Raw genomic sequence first — 13,057 nt, forward strand, 5'->3', positions numbered from 1 at the left:
ATCGCAAGCGGCAATGGCGGGCGAGTGCAGCTAACCACGCCGCCGAGCAAACTCGAGACATCGAACGCAAGCGACAACGGTGGACTGCGGGCATACCGTCAGAGACGTCGTTCTGTCGCAGCCGAACGTGTTTGTAACCTCATAATTGAGAAATACTTTAATGAACCCTCGGGATTAACCCAGTGATAAACACCGGGGCCACACGTTTAAGCTTCGCTGGTTAACCATCTTCACGGAGTTGAAGTCTACCGCAGCTGGCTCGTTGGCGCCCCTCTGTTTGCGCTCGTGCTCGTGCTCGGCACGCGCTCGTGCCACAAACGAGTCAACACAAGCTTCACTTACACCGCTCTCCACAGTAGTGGAAGGGCGATCAATTTTTAAAGACGATAGTCTTTCTTGGGGAACTTAAACGCTGAAAATTTGGTCTGTCTGTCTGTCTGTCTGTCTGTCTGTCACCCGATTCAGCCACCCGGCCAAAGTTGGACCACTTGCTTACCGCCCACACTACTTAAACTGGTACGGCTGTTCATACTTGTGAACGTTATCGATCACAAAGTAAATATTACGCATATCTGAGGCGCAACATCACTAGGTAAGTATTAGGAGGTGTGTTCCTTTAATAGAAAATACATAGATACGTAACTCTAAAGACCCTAGTTTCTTAAGCTGCGCTGAAAATGCCCATGCTATGCGCGCCGACGAACGACGTTCCCCGACTGCGCGCCGACGAGCGCCCTCTGCCATGGAGGAAGGAAACCCTCTGCACAAGCTCATGTTTCCCGATGTATTGCCAGATGGCTTCCATGTCTCACGCAGCTCCTCCTCAATTTTATCAATGCCAGCCAGATGCGGCCCATTCAACATAAAGGAAGCGCTGTCTGAGGCAGGGCAAAACATAAATGGCCGCTTGATGAAATAATGCGGTAAAATGAAATCTGTTCAAATAAACCTTCATGCCAGGACGGAAATGGTACGAGAACAGCATCACGGGTGGCCGCGGATCAGACCAGCACTCATGTAGTACGGCCGGCAGAAGACTATCGTCTTTCGACGACATTTGCAGCGAAGCACGCAGATACGCGGCAATTTTTTTTCCATAGCAGAAGACGTGCCTGGAGGCTGAGACGTTTACAATATTTTGGTGCCGCACAAACATTTGTAGATTTTCGGCAGGAGTCATTGATATGCCGCTTGGAACTGGCCTTGTGGGTGATTATTTCGTTCTAAAAGAAATGAAACATTTTAAACAAGTTCTTAGAGTATGTAAATAAAGTGGTATCAAGTTTCCTCAATAATCATCAACAAATTTGTTTGTAAACGGATAGTGCAAATCGCTACTGGTTTCTATTATTTTTCTTTGATATTTGTTCAAGCGAGTTCAATATTGTGCCGTAGTTTATAGCACAATTAGCCGACTTTCAAGTGTCCATTGTTCTTAAATACTTTAAGCCTACGCGGATACAGCAGAATTTCGCTACATTGGCGAGAGGGATGTGAAAAAGAAAACAACGCAGAAAATTTTACTCTCATAGTGGATTTTTAAATGTTATTTTCACTTTAAGTGACTAAACCCTCGTGGTCACAGCCTTGTATATGTTTTCCAGCACTTGGTGGGTTCCCTGCGAAATTATAAGAAAGAACAGTCATATCATATCCCAATCTGACGGGGGGAAAAACTACGTTGGCTACGCTGTACATGCACTGTGCTTAGCGCCCTACGTGATAAGACAACAGTAGACAGAGTCCAATTTAGCACATATTGCGAAACAAAGATGCACAAATTGTCGACTGAAAAATTGATATCATTACAATGAAGCCCAATAAAGCAATAAAAACGGCATGTTCTGCGTCACCATATGATTGCGCATGAGAATTGTGTGTTAAGGATCACCAATTTCTCTTTAATGCGGATCACGAATTTCTGTTTAATGAAAAAAAAAAGCTTCCAGTGGCCGTGTATTGTGGTATTTCTGAAAGTCAACAGGCCAGCATATTTAAATTTACATTCGAGCCACGTTTATTCGCTTGAGTTCCGTAACTCTGCATTGCCATGTTTATACGAGATTCGAAGTAGGATGAAATGGGTAGTGGTTGGTACGGAAGTGCTCACCTAAGGCTTCGCTATATAATGCTGCACAACTAGTTGGAAAGTCTGGTGCGGCTGTTCATACCACACTAAAGCACAAGCATGGTGATCAAAGAATTCACTTTTTCTTTATTTTGCAGCAACTTTAGCGGGAAACTTGATGCACTGAAATCTGCCTCTTGCAAATAATCTTCAGCTTCGTTTAATATATCGTCGTTCCTAAAAAATAAGCAGGAATTGCGCCACCTTCTATGGCAGTTCCTTGCCCTGATCCCTCCCTAATTTCTTCACTGTCCATTGTAAACATGTTTGCATATAGAATAAGGGTCATTCCACGCCAACTGTCCCAACCTTAACGCTCGACCATCAGCGATTTCATTGAAAAAAAAATTGACACTATTTAAACCAAGAAATCTTCCTGTAAAACATTTCTGCGCAAAATTTTTTTTCAGCACCGCTAGGAACATGTGAAATTTCCGTGTTCCTAGCGGTGCTGAATTTTTTTTTCAAAAATGTTTCACAAGAAGACTTCTTGTTTTAAATAGTCCCCAATTTTCTTCAAAGACATCGCTGATATTCGAGCGCCAATGTTGGGACAGTTGGCGTAGAATGACCCATAAATAATTTGTGCAAGTTTTGGCTTGTAATGAAATGTTTATTTCTCTCAAAGTTCCGGGGTAGCCAGGAAGAGGGGACGCAGGGCAAAAAGCTACTTTCATGCAGCTAAAGACCCCCCAGCGCCCGTCGACCACATGACAGTATCTTCACAATAAGCGAGAACTCGACCTAGCTTCGTATACTATGCTCAAGGGTTAATGGGTCGAACCGAACCGGGAAGGGCCGGGCCGGGACAGGCCGGAATCTTTCGGGCCCGGGCCGGGTGCGGGCCAGGTTTCAAATCACCGTGCCGGGCGTGCCAACGCATGGCACTTTCGGGTTCGGGCTGGGCCTGCAAAACGGCCCGTACAGTGCTCTAGACCCTACACGGAGTGTGAAAGCTTGTGAGGGTGCCATAAATTTTGGTGCACCCGCCTAGGTCGTGTCCGCGTTAGTGTGACCCGCGTATAGTCAGAACACCGGTCAAGGAGTTCAAGCGCGCTACGCTAAACCCTTTCTATCGCGATCAGTCCTTCGCCCTGCGCGCGAAACTGCCTATTTTTTTTTACGCGGAAACTGAATATTGTTTCCGGGACTGTTAACGCATTGCACATCTACTTAGCCAAGGTGGCAGTTGGTTCGAGAAAAATAACAGCGCCCTGGGTTTACATCGTTAAAAAAAACCACTTCGCCAGCGGTGTAGAATTTAGCCTGTTCTTGGCGTGTGTCTAACAAGCGTTTGCAAAGTTAAGCTACGTGATTTTCTTATATTGTAGCGCGGGAGCCACGCGAAAGGACGTGAGGCACCATCTTCGTTCAGCACATTTCAGTGCTTCTAGCAGCTGCCTCCCATGGTATGCGGAGAGAGAACCGGGGAGTAATTATCGCACACTCACTACTCTTTCGGTTATCGGGAACTTTCCACGAATGACACCCTGCACACTACGATATGCGCGTAATGTTTAGCAGATAGGCGACACGTGCGCACCACGTCGACGCGGTTACGACGAAGTTCGGTAGGCGGATGTAACGAATTCTCAGTTCGCGTTTGCTGATCGCGGTATAGCTACGGTCATGGAATGAAAGCAGAGTAATAAGAGACTGATGAATGAAATAGTTTATTCACCAGTCAATGACGCACTAAAATATACATGCATGATGACGCGTAAAAACTGGACAATGGCTATGTACAAAGGCGTGGTCAATGGTTCATGGAGCGAGAATGGCGTCTCCACGCGGCAGGTGGCAAGCACGCCTCCCGTGCGTGTCTCCAGTAGATGTCGCTCGAGACTGTCGAAGGCGTTGCGCACGAAAGTCGTGCTCGCATGTTGCTCTCGCGAACTGCCTTTTGTCAGCTCATGAAGAGCCGCCTACGACTCGAATATCCGAGGTCGGATTTGCCGTATGAAATGGAAATGTGAATCACGCCGGAAGTTGACAGATGGTGACAAAGAATGTGCGATGCAAATGCTTGATAAATATGGTTCTAAAATGAATTCCGAGCGCAGTTGGCGACAAATGATATCTGAACAACATGGGCATGCGCAATGAAATCGGAGCACATCGTTCACACCAAAAATGGCGTGACAGCCGAGCAAGCGGAGGAACAACACACTCGGCTACTATCTCCGGTACCTGATGGAACACGTCCACTGGGGTAGCGGTACCGAGCCATAGCAGACGATATTGCAGAGAATGGCGAAGTCCTCGCGGCCATCGAAGATGCGCCACGAAGAAGGGCCGACGATGAACTCCTGCGGCGTCAGGGCCAGGAACCTGAGCCGGGGCATGAAGGGCTTCATAATAGTCTTGACGTCCAACGGCGGGATTATGTCCTCGTCTTTGCCCTCGACCGTCAGGCTCCTGAGGACCTTGGCCCGGGCCCACTCGTGCAGCCTGTGCACGACGCAGGTCTCGGGAACGTTGCGCACGTTGCTGAGCACGTACTCGACCGTGCCGTCCAGGGCGTCGATGAAGTTGTCGGAGCAGACGACGCCGACTCCGTCGTGTCGCAGCACGGACAGGACCGCGTCGTCGATGCAGCCGCCGTCGCTCAGCAATGCGTAGTCGATGAGGCGGCACACGTTGCGAGCGCTGATGTGCGACACGATGTACTCGGAGCAGATTCTCTGCAAGTCGGTCGCCATGTACTTCACGGCCGCCGTTCGCGTGTACATGGCGTCCTCGATGCCCCTGAACCGCGGCTTGCCTCCGTAGAAGTACCTGCAGCGAAGGAGCGATTTGTCAGTTGGATACTGGAACCGCCACAGCTTTCCTCAGAAAAAAAAACCCTCCGGGGCGCTTACTAGCATAGCGCTAAGAGGACACTCACTGCAGAACTTCGCAGAATGGATGGAGGCATGAAATGAGTAACATGGGGTTTGACAAGGAATGCCGCCGCAGCCAGCGTTTCGACAAGGGGACTTGTCCGTCAGAGCAGCCACGCTAGACGCTACCCGCCACGGTGTCTTAGCGGCTATGGTGTTCCGCGGCTAGGCAAGAGGTCGCGGGATCAAATCCCGACCGCGGCGGCCCCATTTAGATGAGGGCGAAATGCAAGAACGCCCGTGGGGGATCGGGGGCACATTAAAGATCCCCCAGGTGGTCAAAATTAATCCGGAGTCCTCCTACTACGGCGTGTCTCATAATCAAAGCGTGGTTTTGGCGCGTGACACCCCAGAACTTAACAGTCTTAAGAAATAACAACGCAGGTTGCCCATTCTCCGGCAATATGAAAGGAAACACCGCAGCTTGTATTTAAAGTAAGCGTGGACGTGGCGATAAAGCTGCCGTTTAAAATTTCACGCTATCAGCCGTTTTCAGACCAGCATTCAAAGACAGCTTGGAACGCTGTACTTCGGGTATATCGAATGCGAGTGTCAGCTTTCTTAATGGTCGCCGTATCTTTTTTTTTTCTTTTTTTTTTTGGGGGGGGGCGTGGACCAGTTGGAGCTTGCCGAGACTCATTTGATATGCATCATGCTGCTGCATGTACGTCTTCGTGTTTCATCATTCTCGGGCTAAATAACGTGTATTTAACGGTCATGGCGTTGGTTGTGCGATATGGTTCATGGGGCGTACATGCGCGCTTGGCGTATGAACTGACCCCATGAACTGAAGTCTATCCTTGGAACTATGTCAACAGCGCAGTAATCGCCGGTAATCGGTTCGATAAAATGTAGCTTGTTTCTCTTGGAATGCTGTCGATGTGCGTCAATGCAAACCCCTAAACTATAGAGAGCACTTAACACGTAATAAATATGTCCACGTGATGACACTACGTAGAGTACCGAGCCTGACAAGTTAGATCAAATGCCACTGAGTAATCGTCGACGAAGGATGATACTGGGACGACCATGGAACGCTACTTACCTGAGCATGCAGGCGAATCCGTCCGGATGGATGTCGGTGATGATCACCTGATCCTTCTCGGGAAGACTTCCGAAGAACATCGTGCCGAAGACCTCGTTCATCATGGCCAGGAACTGCTTGTGCGCCTTAAATGTGCGCGTCACAGGAAACTGCTCAGGAAACACCAGGAACTCGACGTCGGCGAATTCACCGCTGTCGAGGAACTTGAGAAACTTGAACTGGAAATCGTGAACACGAAGTACTAAATTAAATTATAGGGTTTTACGTGCCAAAACCACGATCTGATTATGAGGCACGCCGTAGAGGGGGGCTGCAGAATTTAGGACAAGCTGAGGTTCGTTAACGTGCACCTAAATCTAAGCGCACGGGTGTTTTCGCATTCCGTATCAACACGAAGTACTGCGGCATTCATTCTTCGCGAGCAAAAACAAAAAAAGAAGTAAAGTTGCCTTATGGGAGCATGTAGGAGAACACCAATAAGGACGACTTTCGAAAAAAAACAGCACAGCAAAAATGCGAATAAAACAAAAGAGAAAAACACGCACAAGGCGCTGGCTATCAACTGCTGGTTATTCACAGGGAGGACTCAAACGTACATGGCAGAAACATATTAGAGATATCCATATACAAGTCCTTCCTGTGAATAAACCAGCAGTTGATAGCCAGTACCTGTGTTGCCTTTCATTGATCCTGTTTCTGCGCTGTTTTTCTTGCAATGTCGCTCAACCATCCGACCCTTGCTTACCCATTTCTTGGAACAGTTGGCCTTGAGTCATCATTCAAAAAATGCTCGCGTGTGGAAACACGTCACTTTGTTTTGTTACGTGTCGCACCTGCCTGGCAATTTCGTATGGGCCGCCGGGGCAGGGCAGACAATTAAGGAAGGTAAATTAAATATGACAGGGCTCATACGATTGGGATGGTGGTGGGCGCAGAAGCCAGCAAACTGTCTTCCTGTAAACGCCTTCCTTAGAGCATTTACAAGAACACTATTTATGGCTACGGAACGAGTCCAGGCGTGGAGCGGCAGTTCAACACATGACAGTACTGTAGAACTGCTGGAAAGCGTTAAAAAAAACAGCACAGCCAACGGAGAGACAGGCTGTCGGCAGATTGGCTTCCCGACTTTGCTTATTCTATTGTTTTCCACACTGTCACACAGCGGAACCAGTGAGAGCTGTGTCATATTTGCCTGAGCGTCGTGCGTGATTTGCGAGAGATCTGAGGACTTTTCCTGGAGGCTTCTGAGATCTGGGTACCTTTTGCTGGCGACTCTCGATTCTAATAATGTGTGTTTGGCCTAGGTGCTACAGTGGACGTCGCGCATCTGCTCCCCCGTGCAAACGCCGCTTAAACTTCCGTCAAAACGGAAACATAACAGCTGATACAGAGTCCGTAATGCCTAAGCGGCTGTTTGTCGTCAGTGGTTGGCCCGTGTCACTGTGGCGCACGTAGTTTCCCGTTTCCCGCTTCACAGTGCGTCTTCGGCGCTGTGCCTGTGCCACCATCATCGACAACGGGAGGTGCACGTCCCACAGGGGCTCGCTCCGAGTATGCGCCGCCCATGAACTGAAACTTAACCACAGCCTGCAAATCAATATTTTACAATACAAGGAATTCGTATTAACCACGAGTCATTCATTGGTCCGCGACCATTAAAGTGGCATCTGCCTAAGTCCAATCCCCGCGCCTGGTCGCTTCACCCCCCCTTTGACAGGAACCCTACATGTCAAGCCTGGTGGTGAAGCATAGGAAAAGAATACTGCGGAAGTCAAGGAAGAGTCAAAGCCCAGCAAACGCGATTGGAACCGAGGACCTCCAAGTCATGAGCTCAACGCTTTGACACGGGGCCACGAAACCAGAACGGATAGCGAGGTAATTCCGGAGTATTTATCTGCTGTTGCGTAATGCAGTACAGCTAGGGACCAACGGAGCTAAGCGCCCTCTCCTCCGTGGTACTGTTGTACCAAGGTAAAGGCAGACTCCGCGAAGCGAAGTTCCCAGATGTCTCTCGCAACTCACGCATGCGCACGACGATCGAGCATGTACGGGAATGAAGGCCTCCAGTGCACCCGCACACAAATGGTCAGCTGTCTAGCTTTAAACATGCAGAAAAAGGAAGGCGCTTCGACCCGCCGTGGTTGCTTAGTGGTTATGGTGTTGGGCTGCTAAGCACGAGGTCGCGGGATCGAATCCCGGCCACTGCGGCCGCATTTCGATAGGGGCGAAATGCAGAAAACACCCGATTTAGGTGCAAGTTAAAGAACCCCAGGTGGTCCAAATTAATCCGGAGTCCCATACTACGGGGTGCCTCATAATCAGATGGTGGTTTTGGCACGTAAAACCCTATAATTTTTATAGACTGGCGTTAGTATGGCTTTTCGTGATAGAATCAAGCTTTGCTTTTACAGAAATACTTACGGGGGCCATCGTGCAGACTCTCGTGTGCAGCGGGCAAAAGCAGCGGCGATTGAGCAGACACTATGTGCAGGTCTTATCTAGGCCAAAGAGAGGGCAAATGAAGTTATCAGAACATTGAACTGCACAGTGCCAGAAAAGAAGCGAGAACGTTTACTACCGCAATAGCAGCTACGTGACGCAAGCTGATCCACGGTCGCGCTCGTGGATGTAAATATTTCGAAGTAGTTAATCTCACGGCTGCGTCGATTAACATGACGATCAGTGCTGTGTCGCGGAGTGCAGCTGCGTAGGCGCATGCGCGTTGGGTATCCTCTCTGAACATCGTCTGCTAGGTTATTCAATTGAGCGCTACAGAACGTTTCTGCTTATCCCATTTCTGCAAGTGAATTATGCAACCTTTGTCTGAAAAGGTTGTATTCGGTGGCCCACCGCGACAACAGCCCCTCGCCTTGTCGTTTCAAGCAACGTAGCACAATTTTATCGCCATGGCTTGCTTCAGGGTGAAGTTTGTTCTCTAGCTGATTGACTATGCGTATTTGTGAATTGTCCCAAGTAACGTGTGCACCACGCAAACTCCCAATTCAGCTGGACATCACATCTAAAGCACATATTTAAGCGTATTTTGTATTAATTGTGCGGAGGTACGCTCCGCGTGAGGCTAGGGCTAAAGGCAAGCTCCGGATCTGTGCTCCCCACAACTGGCAGAAAAACACGTGTGCAATTTCTTTTATTAAAAAAAGAACACTTCTCAAAAAAACGAGCAAATAGTTGTCGCGAGGTGAATGTCGAGATTAACACAAAAATAAGTGCACATAAAACGCAAGAAATGCAAACGTTTAGCATGTAGAAAAAACTGTAGCGATATGTGTGTGCACGTCTATGCACAGCGTATGTATAGCCAGATGCGGTACACATGTCATACGTTATGACGCAGGTAAGTACAAGAATAAACTAACTCCAATTTTTTAAAGTGAAGTTGAAAGAAGCACCTCGGAAGGAGGAAACTGGAAAAGAGATGAAAATGAAGAGGAGTCAGAAATACTACGAGACCAGGCAACGAAGAATACAGTCTCAGTAGAACGTGCGGTATTTTAAAGGAGCTTTGGTAAGAAAATTAAAGCACACATTAATGCTAATCTCGCACTATGCGCTAGAGCACTCGGCCCTGGTGGGGAAGTATTTCAACGCCAGTTCCAACGACCGCAACGCGGGTGTACCTGCTAAGCATTTTACAAACCTCCCAAGGGCGGTGTCTAACGTATATAAGTCATTTTAACCACGATGTAAAGCACCGTAAGTCATTAAGCTTTGCAAAAGGCACGATCCTACAAATTTAGTTCTTTTTTTTTTTTGCTTCTTTGACGAATAATTCTTTGCCATTTTACGATGGGTAGTGGCTGATAGGCGGAATGCAGTCACAATGCACCACAAAGGCTCACGCTTTCACGCGACAAAAAATTATATATATATGCGTCAACTCGGTGTCCGCAGCGCCCACTGGCGGTGGAAAAAAAGTGCCAGTATCTACTCGCTCCGAGTATCGCGTTTCAGTCGCCGAGCACTTTACAGGTGTGCAGTTATGCAAAGAACGCTTCGCACGTATCCGCCGATGCGCTCACGCAATCACGGCAGCTCAAGGTCAGATTCTACACAAATTGTGCACAAGCCGTTCTACTACATCAGTTGCGACCAGAAGGGTTAGGTCGCAGTAAAGAAAAGGGAACAGAAAAAAATTTGACAGTCACGTTAGCATACGCCAAAGAGGGTGAAGGCGAAAGCCTGCGCGCTCAAGAATCATTCATTAAATTACTTGACATTCTGATTCGAGTGTGTTGTTACTTGTTTTTTTTTTCGAGCAAAGGTCGCGGGTTCGAGTGCCCTAATTAGCTCTATGTTAACTACCTTAATTAACTTCGCCTTAACGCCAAAGGTGGTGGGTTCGAATCCCACCGAAGGTCGTGGGTCCGCTGCTTGTTTGACCCGCAGACCATCACAACTGTTGCGTGAGCGCTTGCACACGATGCCGGGCCGGTGCTAACCACGATGCCGGGCCGGTGTAGTAACATCGTGTACGGTTTCACGTCGACGACACGGTTTTCGCTAAAGGACGTTGACGGTCGACTGAGCGATGAGACATACAAGGCTTTCGCCTTAATAAAAGCGAAGCAAAATGGAGTAGTAGACTTACAGAAGCAGGGTATAACAACGCGAGTCCGCAGTGTCAAGTGGCAGCCATCCTCGATGGTCGAGACGCAAAGGCGAGGTTCTCTCGCGGGTTCCCGTGAGGCTTAATTGGACAGCGGCAAGACGAGGAATGGCGCAGCATACGCTGGAAGCACAAGACTTATGGCTACAGCGACACCGAGGGGCGTTAACCTGATCGTACTACGCAAAGTGGATGTAACGCTAACTCTTAAAAAAAATGTTTCCATCCTTTTAGGGCGTATCTTGTCCCCGAACAATATTCGTCGTCTGTCTCGCTTATTTATTATTTTATTAGAACTCGGCAGTTGCTGCTTTTTTGGCAAGAACGCTGTGTAACGCTGTAGATAAGCACGTGCCATTGGTGACGTGCAAGCATCGGGCGCGTAGCGCTAAAGAAATGAAAATGCTTGCAAAACAGATGACGTTCATTGTTCTGGGCGCAAGATACACCCCCAAGAGTGCAACATATTCTTACGTTCACGGGTGAACCAAAGGAATAGATGAAGTTTGGCGCGTGTTTCTGACGAGTACTTTTAGACAAGATTCAGATAAAAAAAGAAGAAGCTGCGCTTCGTGTACTGCACAGAGACGCTAAATCCTACGGCGTTTAATTGATTTACCCCTGTTATGCCCAAACGCAGTTACCAATTGCAATAAACTTACACCTGTATTTCAGGCCACGGAGGGTCGACTCGTGCAATAAAAGACAAGAAAATCGCATTTGAGTTATATAACCACTATAGAATAGGAATCATGAATTAGTCATTGTTTTTTTTTTTTCAAACTATGCGCACCTGAAACGTCAGTCCAGCATATCAAAAACGAAACTATAGGTTTGGCGTCAAGTTCCCCTCGCTTTACTCAGCATTTTGTGGCGTCAAACTCAGCGTAGCATGCATGACACGTGGTTAAATATACAGGGTTAAATCGCCGCCGCTACGTTAGTAGCCGCGAGGAGGCGAATCTGATACGTTAGATGCCGGCTTCCAAATATTTCGTGCAGGCTTCTTAATTTATCGGTTATCCTGCAGCGCAGGACGATCGAAGCGACCCAACGTGCTGTTTTCACGCCATCTCTATCGATTGATTGATTGATTGATTGATTGATTGATTGATTGATTGATTGATTTTGTTTAAAGATTCAAAGCGAAAAAAGGGGACCTTCAGAGACAACGTAAAGGAAAGCTCCTGACTAAGTTAAGCCACCCGGCGTTCCTTAACCTTTATGATTGTTACGGAACGATTTTCCTTAAAAGGAATAAACGTGGCTCATTCCTACCTATAGCCGTGGTCGTTCAGTTAACTTGGATTAGTTAGCCCACTTGGCAGAATGACTGTCCATTTGTACAGCATAGCTGTCCAGAGCGTGAGAGTGCTGTTTCAGTGTTCTAAAGCACCGAACGACTGAGATAGCCAACTTCGTAGCGGTGACTGCATGTTGTAGCACTCCATTTCATTTTTTATTATTTTCGTGAGTTGCTCTGATGCCGCCGTTAGCATTAGTATCGATCACTCGGCGTGAAGCATGACACGAAAAGAATAATGGAAAACGACCCCCCGCGGTGGCTATGGCTTTACGTGGCTGAGCATGAGGACGCATTCCGATTGGGGCGAATGCAAAAAAAAAAAAAAATCCGTGTAGTGATGAGTTAGGTGTACGTTAAAGAACCCCAGATCGTCAAAATTAATCCAGAGTACCCCCCCCCCCCTTTTCTTATAATCATATCGTGGTTCCGGCACGTAAACCCCAGTAATAAAACCCCAGCACGTAAATAAATGTTTATTTAACATTTCCCGAGCGCATAGGCTCCCGTTGTAGGATTCTACTGCAGCAATTGGATGTTCGGCAAGAGAGAGCGAAAGAACAGGTTTAATGAGAGGAAAGACGGAGAGGTTAGTTGGAGGAGCATGCTTTCTGTATTAGGCGAAGGTGTCTGGTAAATTAAAGGAACGTAGATGATGATGAGAAGTGATGACGAAATAATCTAGTGAGATAAGCACCTGCTGTCCGATCAGTCTGATTTGGTCATGGCCTCTGACAAGTGCACAAAGTGACGCACACTATTACACACAAACAATTTACACACGCAAACACTATATGTATAAACATAACTGTATGAACTATCGCATGTAACAGCCCATACCACCCTAATGACCACACGACTTAATTCAGAAACTATCTGGTAACGTGCCTACTAGCAAAGTTAGTTCACTCTCGCTGATATCTCACCTTGCTAACAAAGGGTCAAAATCACTTTATAGGAAACCATGGAAGTCGCTGTCTTTCACTTGAACATCTCGTCAGCGAAAGGCTTATGTACATGCTTTCTCAATCGCTAATGTCATTGCTAACAATAAAGCAAATGTTCCTCCAGA

The 13,057-nt window shown here is 47.6% G+C and overlaps 1 protein-coding gene across 2 annotated transcripts; it reads right to left on the minus strand.

The window, feature by feature from the left end:
* Nucleotides 1-3,606: 3,606 nt before the first annotated feature.
* LOC119459568 (uncharacterized) lies at nucleotides 3,607-10,790 on the minus strand. Of its 2 annotated transcripts, none has more exons than XM_049670834.1 (4): nucleotides 10,665-10,790; nucleotides 8,477-8,553; nucleotides 6,056-6,258; nucleotides 3,607-4,906 (listed from the first exon to the last, which is right to left on the minus strand). In XM_049670834.1, exons 2-4 carry the CDS (start codon nucleotides 8,483-8,485, stop codon nucleotides 4,306-4,308), a joined length of 813 nt encoding a protein of 270 aa, XP_049526791.1. In that variant the 5' UTR covers nucleotides 8,486-8,553; nucleotides 10,665-10,790; the 3' UTR covers nucleotides 3,607-4,305. The 2 variants fall into 2 exon arrangements, with proteins under 2 accessions (XP_049526791.1, XP_037577205.1); XM_037721277.2 differs by having other exon boundaries at nucleotides 3,614-4,906; nucleotides 6,056-6,273.
* Nucleotides 10,791-13,057: the final 2,267 nt, after the last annotated feature.

The sequence above is a fragment of the Dermacentor silvarum genome, chromosome 7 (assembly GCF_013339745.2).
Source record: "Dermacentor silvarum isolate Dsil-2018 chromosome 7, BIME_Dsil_1.4, whole genome shotgun sequence".
NCBI classification, from domain to species: domain Eukaryota; kingdom Metazoa; phylum Arthropoda; class Arachnida; order Ixodida; family Ixodidae; genus Dermacentor; species Dermacentor silvarum.